Source organism: Lithobates pipiens, unplaced genomic scaffold, assembly GCF_037356315.1.
Source record: "Lithobates pipiens isolate NorthernLeopardFrog02 unplaced genomic scaffold, aLitPip1_a1.2 Scaffold_1, whole genome shotgun sequence".
NCBI lineage: Eukaryota > Metazoa > Chordata > Amphibia > Anura > Ranidae > Lithobates > Lithobates pipiens.
The window spans coordinates 232,133,450-232,153,228 of record NW_027507685.1 but is presented as its reverse complement, the minus strand read 5'-3'; the positions used below and the strand labels follow the sequence as shown (position 1 = coordinate 232,153,228).

Here is a 19,779-nt window from a genome sequence, read left to right as displayed (position 1 = left end):
GGTTTGTACTGTCTGTTACATACTCACTTTTGGTACAGTCCTTACAGCATATTGCCATTTAAGCCCCTCCCACTGTTGATGCAATCTGACCACACCCACAGTTTTGGCGCAGGGCTGCTATATTGCCACGTGCCATTTCTCTTGGGGGTGTGCCAAAAAATGACCATTGCCGATTGCCAGATGTGCCAGCTTTGCCACTGGAAAGGATACATTGTTGGCTGGGGATATGTTGCAAAAGGAAATACAAAGTTGGGATCATGATACATGAGATTAGTAGAGACCAATGTTATTACCCTCATCAGTGTCCCCACTACAGACTACTGAGGGCCATACATCATATACCAAAAAGGAGCCACAGGTTAGGCACCGGGGGGGTTTACATACATTTTGAGATCTATAAATGATTCTGTCACTAGAAAAAATGTTGATTCTGGATTCTACAATGCTAAGTTGCACAATGTGTGATGTGCAGCAACATATATCAGTATTCATCTTTTATTGTTCTGAATGCTTCAGAGTGCAAAATCTGATTGGTTGATGGAGGTTTCTGCACTTTTTCTAACAATACTCTTAATAATACAATACTCTGAATTTCGATGTTACATCATCCTGATTGTTCCCTCCTGGATCTCTTGTATGAATAGTCTTATATAGGAATGTCCTCAGGACTGTGTACTGTGTTGATGTATCTATAGTCTGCTGACATCATTTCCAGCTCATCTTCTATTATAGAAAATGGTGGTGACTGTGGCCTCATGTCCTTATTCTGGAGATCATCATTTGTGTCCACATTCACCTCACAGGAGGGACATTGATTAGATTTGTCACTAGATCATATATATTGTTTGTTTTCTCTTTCCTCCCGCAGTGCCCCCAGAGGTGAAGGTGTGGGGTCATCGTCAGTCGGATGATGTGACCAGACTTCAGTGCCTGGTGTACGGGTTTCACCCCCGACCTGTGGATGTGAAGTGGGTGAGGAATGGGAAGGATGATGTTCCTTCAGATGTAATGAGTCCAATTCTCCCTCATCCTGATGGCACCTATCAGATCAGAGTCAGTGTGGAAGTGCCAACCAAGGAGGGAGACACTTACTCCTGTCATGTGGACCACAGCAGTCTGGGGGATGAGACTCTCAGTGTGATATGGGGTGAGTATGGAGAACCTATCAATGGAAACATCCTTTGTATTAAGATGACTGTTTGTGTTACTAAATGAATGACAATGAGTGCAACCAAGGAGCAAGACAAGTGAAGGGGGTATGTTTGCCACCACCCCCCACCAAAATATTAAGCACCAGCCACCACTGTCTGCACGTGTATAGTAATCCTGTAGAAATTTACAGAATTGTCACGTTATTGGCATAGTATCATTCAGTATTGTACTGATTATAACTGATCACTATTAGATATATAAAAGATACTTTTCTTGCAATCATTATTATCAGGTTGAGGGATCATCATCAGCATTCAGACTTTGCATAGATGCAACAAGAAATGTAAGGGTGCATTTAGGATGACAAAGATAGAACACAAAAGACACATAGCAGAGGAGAGCAAAAAAAATCCCAGGAAATTCTTTAAGTATATAAACAATAAAAAAAGGAGGACATACCATATTGGCCTCATAAAGAATGAGGAAGGACATCTGGTTACAAAGGATGGGTAGATGGCAAAGGTATTAAATTTTATTCTTCTCCTCAGTCTTCACGAGGGAATCGGGAGGCTTCTGTAACCAAAACTGCAGGGTTTATCCTCATGACACATCACAGGAGGCATCTCCATGGTTAACAGAGGATAGAATTAAAATTAGACTTGGGAAAATTAACATTAACCGCTTGCGGACCAGCCGCAGCAGTTTTACTGTGGCAGGCTGGCTCCACTGCGTGAAATCAAGTTATTGTATGTGATCTCATGAGGCTTGGCTAGCGGGCGCACGCATGTGCCCGCCGCAAGCTCCATGGGTCCGACGGCGGGTCCTGCAGACTCGATGTCCACGGGCATACCCGTGATCGCCTCACGGAGAGAAACAATGGGGAGATGCTAACATAAACAAGCATCTTCCCGTTCTGCCTAGTGACCCTGTCACTGATCAGCTCTCCTTGTGATCAGGAAAGCTGATCAGTGATGTGTCACACACAGCCCTGCCCCCCACAGTTAGAATCACTCCCTAGGGCACACTTAACCCCTACAGCGCCACCTAGTGTTAACCCCTTCACTGCCAGTCACATTTACACAGTAATCTGTGCATTTTTAATCACACTGATCGCTGTATAAATGTGAATGGTCCCAAAATAGCGCCAAAAGTGTCCGATGTGTCCGCCATAATGTGGCAGTCATGATAAAAATCACTGATTGCCACCATTACTAGTAAAAAAAATAATAAAAATACCATAAAACTATGCCCTATTTTGTAGCCGCTATAACTTTTGTGCAAACCAATCAATTGCTTATTGTGATTTTTTTTTAACCAAAAGTATGTAGAAGAATACATATCGGCCTAAACTGAGGGGGAAAAAAAATTATATTTTTTTTGGGGAGATTTAGCATAGCAAAAAGTAAAAAATAATGGTTTTTTTTCAAAATTGTCTCTTTTTTTGTTTATAGCGCAAAAAATAAAAATCGTAGAGGTGATCAAATACCACCAAAATAAAGCTCTATTTGTGGGGAAAAAAGGACGTAAATTTTGATTGGAAGCCACGTCGCAGTTAAAGCGGCGCAGTGCGAATTGCAAAAAGTGCTCTGGTCTTTTGCCAGCCAAATCCTCCGGGGCTGAAGTGGTTAATAAATCTCCAGGATCGGATTGGCTTGCACCTGAGGGTACTTAGGGAACTCAGTCAAGTAATTGCCAGACCATTGTTCCTAATTTTTACTGACAATCTACTGACTGGAATGGTAAAAGCCAATGTAGCCCCGATATTTAAAAAGGGCCCAACGTACATCCCTGGGAATTACAGACCAGTTAGCTTAACATCAATAGTATGCAAGCGCTTGGAGGGGATGATAAGGGACTATATACAAGATTTTAGTAATGAGAACGGTATCATTAGCATTAATCAGCATGGATTCATGAAGAATCGTTCTTGCGAAACCAATCTATTAACCTTCTATGAGGAGGTGAGTTGCCATCTAGATATAGGAAGGCCCGTAGACGTGGTGTATCTGGATTTTGCAAAAGCATTGGAGACAGTTCCTCATAAAGGTTTACTGTACAAAATAAGGTCCGTTGGCATGGACCATAGGGTGAGTACATGGATTGAAAACTGGCTACAAGTGTTAGAGGGTGTTGATAAATGGGGAGTACTCGGAATGGTCAGGGGTGAGTAGTGGGGTCCCCCGGGGTTCTGTGCTGGGACCAATCCTATTTAATTAGTTCATAAACGACCCGGAGAATGGGGTAAACAGTTCAATCTCTGTATTTGTGGACAATACTAAGCTAAGCAGGGCAATAACTACTCAGCAGGATGTGGAAACCTTACAAAATGATCTGAGCAAATTAATGGGGTGGGAAACTACATGGCAAATGAGGTTTAATGTAGAAAAATGTAAAATAATGCATTTGAGTGGCAAAAATATGAATGCAATCTATACACTGGGAGGAGAACCTCTGGGGGAATCTAGGATGGAAAAGGACCTGGGGGTCCTAGTAGATGATAGGCTCAGCATTGGCATTTAATGCCAAGCTGCTGCTAACAAAACAAACAGAATATTGGCATTAAAAAGGGGATTAACTCCAGAGATAAAACGATAATTTTCCCGCTCTAGAAGACTTTGCTCCGGACGCACCTGGAGTAGGCTGTCCAGTTCTGGGCACCAGTCCTCAGGAAGGATGTAATGGAAATGCGAGTACAAAGAAGGTGATGAACTTGGGTCCTTTTTTAACCTCACCTACTATGTAACTATGTCGCTGGCCAGATCAGTGTACCAGGACCAATGCGGGGGCTTCAATCTAAGGTAAGTATTTCATAATGAGCTAGTATGCAATGCACACTAGCTCATTGTGCCTTTGTCTTGCAGGTTTTTGTTCTTGGGTTCACAACCAATTTAAGGGAAACCATAGAGGCTGCCATCGCTGACTGGTTGATAATTGCCTGTTTATCACACTGATCCTTTGGCTTCACAAACCCAGAACAAGTATACAAATAAGGAGTCCTAATTCTACTCTGACTTCGTTGATTTGCATATTTGTTCCAGGCCAATGACATAGAAAATAGTGAAACCAGAGGGTCAGCATGACAGCCAAGTAAATGTCATTTCCAGAAGGAATCAATGCATCAATGGCAGTCTCACAATTTCTATCAGGAAACGTCTAATTTAAGTGAACATTGTTGAGAATCCCTCTTTAGCTTTGTATTTATCAAGTGAACCAAAAATATAGGACCCCTGTTCCTTGCAGTTTTGGAGCACATTTGGCCCCTGTTGGGTCATGGCATTGATATGTTACAGCGTCCCAATGAAGACATCACTGCTACCCAACCATCCAGGAATGATGGGAGATGCCCCCTTCTGTGAAGAATGAGGCCAGAGGTAATACATAACATTCAGCCTCTACATGGTGAGCCAGGACCAGAAATCATTGGAGCACACAAGACTTTTCTATCCACATCCAGCCAAAAATTTCAAATGCTCTCAGTAATTTTCCAACAACATGAGAGGAACCTGTATATGAGCTTTTCCACACCATAATGTGTATTATAGGTAATGCCTGTGAATGAGCATTGCAGTACAAAGGTAATTGCACCCATCATATATTTACAGTGAATAGCGCCTACATCAAAGCACACCCCAATATATAAATACACATTCTCTGCATGTTTCCTCACACCTAAGACCCCTTTTCACACTGACAGTGCCCACTGTTAGCGCTAAAGCGCCGCTTGTTTTAGTGACACTTTTCGACCGCTATCGGGGTGGTTTTAATACAAAAAAAGGGTTTCCTTTTTGCAGTGCTTTTAAGGTGCTTTGGAAGCATTGCCTATTCATCGCAGGGCATTTTGGGAGCAATAAATACATAGCTCCCAACCCACCCCAAAAATGCTTCTTGCAGGACTTTTGGTAACGTTCTGCAAGTGCACCACCCCAGTGTGAAAGTCCCACTGCAGTGAATGGGAGGCGGTTTTCCGGCGCTTAGCAGAGGCTATTTCCAGCGCTAAAGCACCTCAAAACTGCCCCAGTGTGAAAGGGGTCTTAAGCCCAACTCCAGAAATTAGTGCAAATCTACCTTTGCAGTGGGGCCCCACACTTCAAGGGTTAAATGCTCATTATTTTAAGGGTGACTTAATATAGAGAAATACTTTCTTTATTCTACATGCCAGCAGGGTCACTGCAGTTTTCTCTCTAATCTGCTCATGGCATTGGTTGTACTCCTGCCCCCTCCTTGGACCATTTATAGAGAAAGGACCTCCCACAGGGTGGAGCCTTGGGGGAGAAGAGCACTGGAGCGGGGGTGAGGGTAATTGATATTGGCTTTATTCCCTAGACTACAAGGCTAGATTTTGACAAATTCCTGTAGGTGACCTTTATATTGTAGTAATGATGCAATGAGGAACAATGACAGTCCATTTATAACGGGCTGTATTATGGTGAGAATGGGCCCCATTTATCTGTTTACACCCCATAGAGCTAGGAGTGTAATCATTAGTCCATTATTAGTTCATTTACCCCACTGTTATACTGAGCTATAATTAAACAAACATTTTATAGAACCTCTATAGCACACATCTTCATTGCAGATGATTTAGTAGAATTTATACCCTTGCCGAGGTGTTATTTCCACATTTATCAAACTAATGCCAGATAACTGCACTGTTATTGTTTGTGGACTGGTGAATTTTATACTCCATGATCTGCCACCGACATAGCGCACATGTTTATGAAGTGTCAGGTCTGTGCTGTATACGGACACTATCCATGTGCGAGTCTGGACCATCACACGTTATCTCATTATATCCATTATATCTCATTAGTGCATTATAATGTTCACTAGTAATGATATGATGTAATGATGCAGCAACAATGTGCTTCTATGTACTGTAATCTGGGAATTTTGGGATTAAAACCCCAAATCTGTCAGTAGATCTCACACAATGTTACTTTTGTGTTCCCCTTTCAGATCCCAAGGCAAAGTCCGGCAATACTCCTATAATTATCGGTGTTGTGGTTGTTGCTGTAGTGCTGATTATCGGAGCTCTTATTGGATTCCTCATATATAGGAGACGCTCAGGTGAGATTTGTGCACATTATACGCCGGAGCTCTATTCATCATATAGGAGAACCAGACACAAGTCCGACAGACCGATCAGCAGGAATTCCTTGTACACAGACAAAGGAGAAACATGAAGTGTCAGCACAGAGGGGCTAATTCAATAACTTCATATGGTTCTGTTATCAATTGTTTCTGAAAAACAAACTCTCCATTTACAGTCCTTAGTTTAATATTTTAGATTTTAGACCCCTTTCACACCACACCGCTGATAGCGTCGGCAGTAAAACGCTGCTATTTTTAGCAGCGTTTTACCGCCAGATTTGCGGCGCATTTCGGCTGCTAGCGGGGCGCTTTTACCCCCCGCTAGCGGCCGCGAAAGGGTTAAAACCGCCGGCAATATGCCGCAATAGCGGCGTTTTGCCGGTGGCATTACAGCGCTGCCCCATTGATTTCAATGGGGAGCAGCAGTGGAGGAGCGGTAAACACACCGCTCCTTCACCGCTCCAAAGAAGCTGCTGGCAGGACTTTTTTCTGACGTCCTGCCAGCACACCGCTGTATTGTGAAAGCCCTCGGGGCTTTCACACTGCACACAATGGTGCAGCTTCTTTAGGGCGGATTGCAGGTGCTATTTCTAACGCTATAGCACCTGCAAAACGCCCTGGTGTGAAAGGGGTCTTAAAGTTGTAACAGAAGTGGTAATTGGCCAGACAGAGAGTGACTGTAACTTTTTCAATAAAGCCAGCCATACATTATACAATTGTATTGTTCCATCTACCTTCAACTATGTAGTGCAAGGGCCTGCCTGATTGCATACAAATTGAAAGTGTTTAGGTTTGACCTCATATTATATGGTTTTGGTAAATCTAAAGCAGCGGTCTCCAAACTGCGACTCAGGAACCAGATGCGGCCCTTTGCTTGCCTTTATCTGGCCCTATTGGGGCATTATTCCATCCACGGACACCAACAATGTGGCATAATTCCTCTCACTGACACCAACAATGGGCCATTATTCCTTCCACTGAGACCATCAAAAGAGCACAATTCCTCCCACTGACACCAAAGATGGGCCAAAATTCCTTCCATTGATACCAACAATGTGCCACTATTACTCCCACTGACCCCAATGATGGGGCACTATTCTGCCTACTGACCCCAATGATGGGGCACTATTCCTCCTACTGACACCAATCACAGGGCATTATTACTCCCTCTGACACAGATGATGGGGCACAACCCCTCCCAATGACACCAAAAATGTGGCACTATTCCTTCCACTGATACCAATGATGGGTCACTATTCCTACCACTGGCATCAAGGGTGAAGCACTAGTCCTCCCACTGACACCAAAGATAGGACATTGTTTACTCCCACTGGACACAAGGACATTTCTATTCCCACTGGCCCTAGTCTGGCCACCTTAATTCCGAAGAACAGTAAACTGGTCCTGTGTTTAGAAAGTTTGAAGACCACTGATCTAAAGGAAAACTGTACAAGAAAATTGTATAATGTATGGCCAGCTAAAAAAAAAAAAGAAAAAAAAGTACAATGATAGAATCTATAATTAGTGATGGCCGAACGGTTCGCCCGGCGGTCGTTTCGCGGCGAATTTCCGACTTTCGCCGTCCGCGGGTTCGAACGCCTTTTTCCGTCGTTCGCCCCGGCGGACTTACGTGTTTAATGTATACAAGAACTTTAACCTTTCGTGACACGTTTATCATGTGTTACAGGACAACCAATTGAGACATGACAGCTCATGGACACTTGGACATTCCCCCTAACCTATAAATACACCCGATCCGGTGGCCATTTTACATTCTTTCTTCTGTCACTGTAGGGAAAGGATCCTGTGTGGAGTAGGGACAGAGAAAACGCTAGCTATTTGGTACACAAAAGTTCTTTTCAGGACTGGTATAGGTGTTAGGTCAGCAGCCTGAGTTTCTTTTGTCAGTTTAGATAAAGGGACAGAGCGCTGTATGCTGCTATTTTAGGGACAGCTCAGCCAGATTAGTCTTTCTTCATCATCATCATCATCATCATCATTAGCTGTTACTATCAGGTCCACAAAAGAGCTGTTCCAGCTAATCGTTCCAGCCTACTCTTTTTTGCCAATTTGTATAGGGACAGGCAGGAAGCAGTGTGTCAGGCAGTGAGGATAATTTTAAAGACTTGCTGTTACTATTAGTTCCACAAAGGTTCTTTTCAGGACTGGTATCAGTGGTACGGTAATAGGCTTGTACACGTATAATATTCTTTCTTCCAAATATAGAAAGAATATTATACTTGACTGCTGCCCTTCTGCTGCAGTCTGCTAATCATTCACAACTCACTTGTTCCACAAAGCTCTTTATCAGGACTGGTAACTTGGTCTGTCTAGGGTGCTACGGTACATAGGCTTGGGTGCGGTACAGTCTGCTGTTCTGTAAGGACCGCTATCGGTCCACAATACATAGGGTTGCCGTGCACTACTGCTGACCGCTGCCCTATACTGCAGCAGTCCTTCATTGGTATAGGGACTGACGTACAGTCTGCTAATCACTAACACACAACCTGCTTGGTCCACAAAAGTTCTTATAAGGACTGGTAACTTGGTATAGGGTGCTACGGTACATAGGCCTGAGTGCGTTACAGTCTGCTGTTCTGTAAGGACCGCTATCGGTCCACAATACATAGGGTTGCCGTGCACTACTGCTGACCGCTGCCCTATACTGCAGCAGTCCTTCAGCGGTATAGGGACTGACGCACAGTCTGCTAAACACTAACACACAACCTGCTTGGTCCACAAAAGTTTTTATAAGGACTGGTAACTTGGTATAGGGTGCTACGGTACATAGGCCTGAGTGCAGTACAGTCTGCTGTTCTGTAAGGACCGCTATCGGTCCACAATACATAGGGTTGCCGTGCACTACTGCTGACCGCTGCCCTATACTGCAGCAGTCCTTCATTGGTATAGGGACTGACGTACAGTCTGCTAATCACTAACACACAACCTGCTTGGTCCACAAAAGTTCTTATAAGGACTGGTAACTTGGTATAGGGTGCTACGGTACATAGGCCTGAGTGCGTTACAGTCTGCTGTTCTGTAAGGACCGCTATCGGTCCACAATACATAGGGTTGCCGTGCACTACTGCTGACCGCTGCCCTATACTGCAGCAGTCCTTCATTGGTATAGGGACTGACGTACAGTCTGCTAATCACTAACACACAACCTGCTTGTTCCACAAAAGTTCTTATAAGGACTGGTAACTTGGTATAGGGTGCTACGGTACATAGGCCTGAGTGCGTTACAGTCTGCTGTTCTGTAAGGACCGCTATCGGTCCACAATACATAGGGTTGCCGTGCACTACTGCTGACCGCTGCCCTATACTGCAGCAGTCCTTCATTGGTATAGGGACTGACGTACAGTCTGCTAATCACTAACACACAACCTGCTTGGTCCACAAAAGTTCTTATAAGGACTGGTAACTTGGTATAGGGTGCTACGGTACATAGGCCTGAGTGCGTTACAGTCTGCTGTTCTGTAAGGACCGCTATCGGTCCACAATACATAGGGTTGCCGTGCACTACTGCTGACCGCTGCCCTATACTGCAGCAGTCCTTCAGCGGTATAGGGACTGACGCACAGTCTGCTAAACACTAACACACAACCTGCTTGGTCCACAAAAGTTTTTATAAGGACTGGTAACTTGGTATAGGGTGCTACGGTACATAGGCCTGAGTGCGTTACAGTCTGCTGTTCTGTAAGGACCGCTATCGGTCCACAATACATAGGGTTGCCGTGCACTACTGCTGACCGCTGCCCTATACTGCAGCAGTCCTTCATTGGTATAGGGACTGACGTACAGTCTGCTAATCACTAACACACAACCTGCTTGGTCCACAAAAGTTCTTATAAGGACTGGTAACTTGGTATAGGGTGCTACGGTACATAGGCCTGAGTGCGTTACAGTCTGCTGTTCTGTAAGGACCGCTATCGGTCCACAATACATAGGGTTGCCGTGCACTACTGCTGACCGCTGCCCTATACTGCAGCAGTCCTTCAGCGGTATAGGGACTGACGCACAGTCTGCTAAACACTAACACACAACCTGCTTGGTCCACAAAAGTTTTTATAAGGACTGGTAACTTGGTATAGGGTGCTACGGTACATAGGCCTGAGTGCAGTACAGTCTGCTGTTCTGTAAGGACCGCTATCGGTCCACAATACATAGGGTTGCCGTGCACTACTGCTGACCGCTGCCCTATACTGCAGCAGTCCTTCATTGGTATAGGGACTGACGTACAGTCTGCTAATCACTAACACACAACCTGCTTGTTCCACAAAAGTTCTTATAAGGACTGGTAACTTGGTATAGGGTGCTACGGTACATAGGCTTGAGTGCGGTACAGTCTGCTGTTCTGTAAGGACCGCTATCGGTCCACAATAGATAGGGTTGACGTGCACCACTGCTGACCGCTGCCCTATACTGCAGCAGTCCTTCAGCGGTATAGGGACTGACGCACAGTCTGCTAAACACTAACACACAACCTGCTTGGTCCACAAAAGTTTTTATAAGGACTGGTAACTTGGTATAGGGTGCTACGGTACATAGGCCTGAGTGCGTTACAGTCTGCTGTTCTGTAAGGACCGCTATCGGTCCACAATACATAGGGTTGCCGTGCACTACTGCTGACCGCTGCCCTATACTGCAGCAGTCCTTCATTGGTATAGGGACTGACGTACAGTCTGCTAATCACTAACACACAACCTGCTTGGTCCACAAAAGTTCTTATAAGGACTGGTAACTTGGTATAGGGTGCTACGGTACATAGGCCTGAGTGCGTTACAGTCTGCTGTTCTGTAAGGACCGCTATCGGTCCACAATACATAGGGTTGCCGTGCACTACTGCTGACCGCTGCCCTATACTGCAGCAGTCCTTCATTGGTATAGGGACTGACGTACAGTCTGCTAATCACTAACACACAACCTGCTTGTTCCACAAAAGTTCTTATAAGGACTGGTAACTTGGTATAGGGTGCTACGGTACATAGGCCTGAGTGCGTTACAGTCTGCTGTTCTGTAAGGACCGCTATCGGTCCACAATACATAGGGTTGCCGTGCACTACTGCTGACCGCTGCCCTATACTGCAGCAGTCCTTCATTGGTATAGGGACTGACGTACAGTCTGCTAATCACTAACACACAACCTGCTTGGTCCACAAAAGTTCTTATAAGGACTGGTAACTTGGTATAGGGTGCTACGGTACATAGGCCTGAGTGCGTTACAGTCTGCTGTTCTGTAAGGACCGCTATCGGTCCACAATACATAGGGTTGCCGTGCACTACTGCTGACCGCTGCCCTATACTGCAGCAGTCCTTCAGCGGTATAGGGACTGACGCACAGTCTGCTAAACACTAACACACAACCTGCTTGGTCCACAAAAGTTTTTATAAGGACTGGTAACTTGGTATAGGGTGCTACGGTACATAGGCCTGAGTGCGTTACAGTCTGCTGTTCTGTAAGGACCGCTATCGGTCCACAATACATAGGGTTGCCGTGCACTACTGCTGACCGCTGCCCTATACTGCAGCAGTCCTTCATTGGTATAGGGACTGACGTACAGTCTGCTAATCACTAACACACAACCTGCTTGGTCCACAAAAGTTCTTATAAGGACTGGTAACTTGGTATAGGGTGCTACGGTACATAGGCCTGAGTGCGTTACAGTCTGCTGTTCTGTAAGGACCGCTATCGGTCCACAATACATAGGGTTGCCGTGCACTACTGCTGACCGCTGCCCTATACTGCAGCAGTCCTTCAGCGGTATAGGGACTGACGCACAGTCTGCTAAACACTAACACACAACCTGCTTGGTCCACAAAAGTTTTTATAAGGACTGGTAACTTGGTATAGGGTGCTACGGTACATAGGCCTGAGTGCAGTACAGTCTGCTGTTCTGTAAGGACCGCTATCGGTCCACAATACATAGGGTTGCCGTGCACTACTGCTGACCGCTGCCCTATACTGCAGCAGTCCTTCATTGGTATAGGGACTGACGTACAGTCTGCTAATCACTAACACACAACCTGCTTGTTCCACAAAAGTTCTTATAAGGACTGGTAACTTGGTATAGGGTGCTACGGTACATAGGCTTGAGTGCGGTACAGTCTGCTGTTCTGTAAGGACCGCTATCGGTCCACAATAGATAGGGTTGACGTGCACCACTGCTGACCGCTGCCCTATACTGCAGCAGTCCTTCAGCGGTATAGGGACTGACGCACAGTCTGCTAAACACTAACACACAACCTGCTTGGTCCACAAAAGTTTTTATAAGGACTGGTAACTTGGTATAGGGTGCTACGGTACATAGGCCTGAGTGCGTTACAGTCTGCTGTTCTGTAAGGACCGCTATCGGTCCACAATACATAGGGTTGCCGTGCACTACTGCTGACCGCTGCCCTATACTGCAGCAGTCCTTCATTGGTATAGGGACTGACGTACAGTCTGCTAATCACTAACACACAACCTGCTTGGTCCACAAAAGTTCTTATAAGGACTGGTAACTTGGTATAGGGTGCTACGGTACATAGGCCTGAGTGCGTTACAGTCTGCTGTTCTGTAAGGACCGCTATCGGTCCACAATACATAGGGTTGCCGTGCACTACTGCTGACCGCTGCCCTATACTGCAGCAGTCCTTCAGCGGTATAGGGACTGACGCACAGTCTGCTAAACACTAACACACAACCTGCTTGGTCCACAAAAGTTCTTATAAGGACTGGTAACTTGGTATAGGGTGCTACGGTACATAGGCTTGAGTGCGGTACAGTCTGCTGTTCTGTAAGGACCGCTATCGGTCCACAATAGATAGGGTTGACGTGCACCACTGCTGACCGCTGCCCTATACTGCAGCAGTCCTTCAGCGGTATAGGGACTGACGTACAGTCTGCTAAACACTAATACACAACCTGCTTGGTCCACAAAAGTTCTTATAAGGACTGGTAACTTGGTATAGGGTGCTACGGTACATAGGCTTGAGTGCGGTACAGTCTGCTGTTCTGTAAGGACCGCTATAGGTCCACAATAGATAGGGTTGACGTGCACCACTGCTGACCGCTCACCTATACTGCAGCAGTCCTTCAGCGGTATAGGGACTAAGAGTTTTGTCACAGGGTCATTTAAAAAATGACATGCAGAGGAAGAGGCAGGCCCTTCCGCAGGGGTGGTAGGGGTAGGGCAGGAGCAACAGGCTTGAGCCAAAGTGGGAAGTTGCAGAAGGTGCGTTCAATTACTTTAAAGGATGCACCAGACTTGGTTGAGTGGCTCGCTCAGCCTTACTCTTCTGCACCCTCCTCATCCTCTCGATCTGCACCCTCTTCTTCACTCTCTGCTATGTGCACCCCCAAAGACACTACCACCAACAACACGACCACCACCACCACCACCACATACCTTCCGCTTGAGTCACTGGAATTATTTTCCGATCCATATCAAGAGGACATTTCTGATGCGCAGCCACTCTTGGTATTGGATCAGGAAGAGGAGGTAGCAACAAGCGCTACTCAGCAGTCTGACGCCAGTACCCAGATCAGCCCAAGGAGGAGGTTGGTCCCCGGTGTTGCTGCCTACTCTACTTATAGCGGTGGGGAAGGTGACGTTGATGATGACGTGTCTAGTGATGTCACGTGGGTGCCCACAAGAGAGGAAGAGGAGGGGAGTTCAGAGGGAGATATGGACCAGCAGATAGGGAGGAGAAGCAGCAATGACTTACATTGCACAGCAGGGACAAAGCAGACTGCAAATGTATCAGGAGCGAGTCATCGACCATGTACGGTCACATCTGGCGCTCCCAGGACACCGGCACATGGCTCCGCAGTGTGGGCTTTTTTTAACGTGTCCGCTGCTGACAATAGCGTTGCCATCTGCAATCTTTGCAGTCAACGCGTTAGTCGCGGTAAGCCCAATACTCACCTAGGGACGACCGCCTTAAGAAGGCACATGAGCAGCCATCACCGAGCCCAGTGGGAGCAACGGAACACACAAAGCCACACTGCAGGCTCTCACCGTCCAGCCTCGTCTTCTACTTCTCCTTCTCCTCTCTCCTCACAATTGTCCTCCACTCCACCTTCCATCACGCCAAGCTCACATTTTTCTGCAAAAAGGCAGGCTTCCGTGGGCCTAATGTTTGAGCGTAAAAAAATGATGACGCCGGATAACCCTCTTGCCCAACGGTTGGCGGCTGGCTTGTCAGAACTCATAGCCCGCCAACTACTGCCATATAAACTGGTGGACTCGGAGGCCTTTCGCAAATTTGTGGCCATTGGAACACCACAATGGAAGGTCCCAGGAAGGAAGTATTTCTCAGAGAAGGGCATCCCAGAGCTATATGGCCATGTTCAGCGGCAAGTGAATGTATCTCTGGCACACAGTGTCGGTGCCAAGATACATCTGACCACAGACACGTGGTCTAGCAAACACGGGCAGGGAAGGTATATCAGTTTTACTGCCCACTGGGTGAACCTTCTGACGGCCGTCAAGCATGTAACCCGTGGCACCCGTGTAGATTTGGTTTTACCGCCACGGATTGCATGCAGGCCTGACTCTTCTTCTCCTCCTCCTACTCCATCCTCCTCCCTCTCCTCCTCAGCTGCCTCCTCCTTTTCCGCTGCTAGCGTCTCTTCCACTGCACCGCCCAAGCTCCCCAGAACCTATTCCACATGCCAGGTGAGACGTTGCCATGCCGTGCTGCGTCTGTTGTGCCTGGAAGCAAAGAGCCACACTGGCCCGGCACTCCTTTCAGCTTTGCGTTCACAGGCAGATGAGTGGCTAACACCGCTCAATTTGACAGTTGGTAAAGTGGTGTGTGACAACGGTGCCAATCTGCTTAGCGCATTGAAACAGGGCAAAATCACGCACGTGCCGTGCATGGCACACGTCTTAAACTTGGTCGTGCAGCGATTCCTTGTCAAATACCCTGGGGTCCAGGACATCTTGCGGCAGGCAAGGAAAATCTCGGCCCATTTCAGAAGATCTTACACGGCCATGGCTCGCCTTGCTGACATTCAGCGGCGACACCATCTGCCGGTCAGACGTCTTATTTGCGATTGCCCGACGCGATGGAACTCAACCTTCTATATGCTTGATAGGCTGCTCCAGCAGAAACGTGCAGTTAACGTCTACCTGTATGAACTCTGCGAAAGAAACGGTTCTGGGGAGCTGGGTTTTTTTTCACCGCGCCAGTGGCTGCTCATGCGCGACACATGCAGACTTCTGCGGCCATTTGAGGAGATCACCAAACTGGTCAGTCGCAGCCATGGCGCCATCAGTGACATGGTACCTTATGCCTTCTTTCTGGAGCGTGCATTGCGTCGTGTCATTGATCAGGCTGTGGAGGAGCAGGAGCGGGAAGATGAGGAAGTCGCAATGCTGGATGAATTCCCAGGGGGGGCTACTCTATCTGAGACAAGTCAACAACAGGAGTCTGATGAGGAGTCAGAGGAGGATGGTGCCGGGGCGGATGAGCAGGAGCAAGAAGAGCATGCTTTAAACCTTTCTGGGATCCCTGTTGTGCGAGGATGGGGAGAGGAGAATGAAGAGGACGACATTATCCTGGATGATGAGCAGGAGCCAGGCCACCACACCGCTTCCACTTTAGTGCAAATGGGGGCCTTCATGCTCCAGTGTTTTAATAGGGACCCCCGTATAAAAAGCATGAGGGTCAAGGACCAGTACTGGGTGGCAACGTACTTAGACCCCCGGTACAAACACAAAATGGCGGAAATGTTACCGCCGTCGCAGAGGGCTGTCAGAATGCAGCACTTCCAGGCCTTGCTTCGAGAAATGCTGCATTCTGCTTTTGCGTGCGCTGGCAGAGGAGCAATTCCCACTCCCAGAGAAGGATTTGCGGGTACCAATCCAACAGCGCCTGCAAGAAGAGGCCGGTTTGAAGATGTGTTGGTGACTTCGGATATGAGGTCATTCTTTCAGCCGACCCATCGACAGGTGTCATCCGGATCCAGCATCAGGGAACGCCTAGACCGTCAGGTGTCCGACTACATTGGGTTAACGGCCGATGTGGACGCTCTGAGGAGTGATGAACCCCTAGACTACTGGGTGGGCAGGCTTGACCTCTGGCCAGAGCTTGCCCAATTTGCAATCGAACTGTTGGCTTGCCCCTCATCCAGTGTCCTGTCCGAAAGGACGTTCAGCGCAGCAGGGGGGATTGTGACCGATAAGCGTACTCGCCTAGCTCACCACAGTGTTAACTACCTCACATTTCTAAAAATGAATGAGGCATGGATCTCGGAGGAATTCAACACATGTGATCAGTAGACCATGTATATGTCTATAAACAATTTTTGGAATCAAGCACACAGACCTTCTTAATTCATTTGGCTCACTTCCCTGACCCAAAAAAGCACACCGTACTATATGCCCCTACCCTCCTCTTTGAAGAGGTTGAGCGGTGTCATATTTCTACTGGGGCTGCTTATTATGAGGGGTTCCCACCATCCCTGTGCTGTGCTGACTTCCTCCTGGGTGTTCTTATTATGAGGGGCTCCCACCATCCCTGTGCTGTGCTGACTTCCTCCTGGGGGTTCTTATTATGAGGGGATCACACCATCCCTGTGCTGTGCTGACTTCCTCCTGGGGCTGCTTACGGTGCTGCTGTCAGCGCTGTATGTCACGGAGCTGCTGTCAGCGCTGTATGTCACGGAGCTGCTGTCAGCGCTGTATGTCACGGAGCTGCTGTCAGCGCTGTATGTCACGGAGCTGCTGTCAGCGCTGTATGTCACGGAGCTGCTGTCAGCGCTGTATGTCACGGAGCTGCTGTCAGCGCTGTATGTCACGGAGCTGCTGTCAGCGCTGTATGTCACGGAGCTGCTGTCAGCGCTGTATGTCACGGAGCTGCTGTCAGCGCTGTATGTCACGGAGCTGCTGTCAGCGCTGTATGTCACGGTGCTGCTGTCAGCGCTGTATGTCACGGAGCTGCTGTCAGCGCTGTATGTCACGGAGCTGCTGTCAGTGCTGTATGTCACGGAGCTGCTGTCAGCGCTGTATGTCACGGAGCTGCTGTCAGCGCTGTATGTCACGGAGCTGCTGTCAGCGCTGTATGTCACGGTGCTGCTGTCAGCGCTGTATGTCACGGAGCTGCTGTCAGCGCTGTATGTCACGGAGCTGCTGTCAGCGCTGTATGTCACGGAGCTGCTGTCAGCGCTGTATGTCACGGAGCTGCTGTCAGCGCTGTATGTCACGGAGCTGCTGTCAGCGCTGTATGTCACGGTGCTGATGTCAGTGCTCTGTATTACGGTGCTGCTGTCAGTGCTCTGTATCTCCTGCACCCTCTTGTTTGCCTACCCTGGTCCCTGACCTTCCCTCTCCTCCATTGCCTTCATTAGCTCCATAGTCCTGAATTGTCAGAACAATTTCCCAAATAAAAAAAAAATGCTTGTAGTTATCGATCCCAAATTCACCTCATACATGTATTATGCTATTGTCCAGGTGGTGGGACTACGTGCTACCCCCTAATAATTACCCCGTGGCCGCAAATTCGACCTAAAGGTTTGCGAAATTCGCCTCCCATTGAAGTCAATGGAGCCCGCGGCGAACGGTCGTTTTCGCGAACGTTTGTGTCCGTTCGCGTTTCGCGTTCGCGAAACGTCCCGTCGGAAGTTCGTCCATCACTATCTATAATATTAAACAGGTTCAGAATGGCAAAGAACACACATATACTGCAGAATAATACAGAATAGATTATAGAAGCTGTACAAACATGGACTCTTCACAGCAATGTCTGTGTGGCCCAATCAGGGTAACCTGTGTCTGGATAGTATAGTCTTTATATTAGCAGGTCTGGCTGAGAATCATCACTTTAGTAAAACCGTTCACCAAACAGTTATTTGCTATTATCCCTCACAGTGAATTCCAGGTTGGCTCTGGTAAAACAGACAAACAGCTGGAGGGATCCCAGCCTGAGGACACAGGGGGCACCCCATTGCAAAACCCGAACGCAGCAGTTTAAAAATTGGCGCTTCACTACAGTATATTTTTACTGAAATGTATACAAACTGGAATTTCAATTTGAGAAAAAATTAACAGCTTTACTACAGATATTATACAGGTTTTTTCAATAATATCTCCAAAAGTTTAGGGTCATTTGTGAAGCCCATTGATGCAATTTGGAACATCAAAATTAAGTACCAGTAAATCCAGAATAGAGATGGTATATTTGTTAAATTAGAGAAGATATACATTATAGTGGTACCTTGGATTACAAGCATAATTCATTCCAGAATGCTTGCACTCATATTTTAAAGCAAGTTTCCCCATAGGAAATAATGGAAACTCAGATAATCCGTTCCACAACCACTGCTATTGTATGCAGCACTACATGTAGCCAGAGGTAAGGAGGCGCCGGAAACACTCAGAGACACTTGGGGAGGCTCGGAGACACTCAGGAATGGAGTGTTTCCGAGCAGCTCTGAGTGTCACTGGCACCCCCCCACCTCTGGTCAAATGAGGTACTGCACACCCCAGAGACTTGAATCCTTCCTGCTTGTCTTGCGAGAAAACTCTTGCAAACTGAGTCAGGATTTTTTTAAATAATAGCTTGTATTGCAAAATGTAATTTGAGTTATTACTGTATATGTGACGGACTTATATATGAAGGGTTTCAAAAACAATTTACTGGTTCCCAATGTATCAAATTCTCTTATTTCAGGGAAGACGCCTGGTGATCGCAATATTTATGTTCCGGCTCGCAGTAAGTAGCCCCATTATTATGTGGTCTGCCCCCTTTTGCAGTGTGTTTATACTATAGAAGCTAAGTGAAGTGATGGATATTGATCCGATATTGAGTGTAGCATGTATGGATGATATTCCTCCTATAAAGTGAGCTTTTATTAACCACTTGAATACTGGGCACTTTCACCCCCTTTCTGCCCAGGCCAATTTGTAACTTTCAGCGCTGTCACACTTTGAATGACATGCAACACTGTACCCATATGAAAGTTTTATCATTTTTTTCAAAGAAATCGTTTTCTTTTGGTGGTATTTAATCACCACTAGGTCTTTCATATTTTGCTTAGAAAGACTGAAAGGTTGAAAAAAATATGTTTTTCTTCGTTTCTGTTATACAATTTTGAAAATAAATTGTTTTTCATAAATGTAGGCCAAAATGAATACTGCTACATAACCCAAATCAGTGTAAAATATTTAGTCTGTAGGGAAATTATATGGTCCACAACTATGGTGTATATCTGAAAATCACTCAATCCTGATGTACTCATTTCTCGAGGCCCACAAATGCCCTTTTTGGAAAGTAGACAGTCTGAGGTATTTAGTAAGAGACATAGCGAGTTTTCTGAAGTTGTAATTTTTTTGTCAGAATTTTCTGTCGAATGAAGAAATTAAAAAAAAAAAAAAATTTTTCCACAAAATGTTTTTTCACATAATGTCACCAGTGCAGTACAATGTCATAACTTGTGCTGGTTTTCAGGCACACTGACTGGTGACAGTATGTAAAAATAATAGTAATAATCATTTTTTCTCAATTTTTTTAAACATTTTTTTTCCTTTCTCATATATCATGGGATAC

At 46.5% G+C, this 19,779-nt stretch overlaps 1 protein-coding gene across 3 annotated transcripts in view; it reads left to right on the top strand.

Moving 5' to 3' along the window:
• Nucleotides 1-19,779, top strand: part of LOC143984495 (class I histocompatibility antigen, F10 alpha chain-like) — a 166,761-nt gene that overhangs the window by 126,883 nt on the left and 20,099 nt on the right. For all 3 annotated transcript variants that reach the window (XM_077484645.1, XM_077484642.1, XM_077484646.1), the window contains exons 4-6: nucleotides 869-1,147; nucleotides 6,109-6,219; nucleotides 18,904-18,945. In XM_077484645.1, the coding sequence (XP_077340771.1) occupies nucleotides 869-1,147; nucleotides 6,109-6,219; nucleotides 18,904-18,945 (432 nt within the window). The remainder of the gene's footprint in view (nucleotides 1-868; nucleotides 1,148-6,108; nucleotides 6,220-18,903; nucleotides 18,946-19,779) is intronic.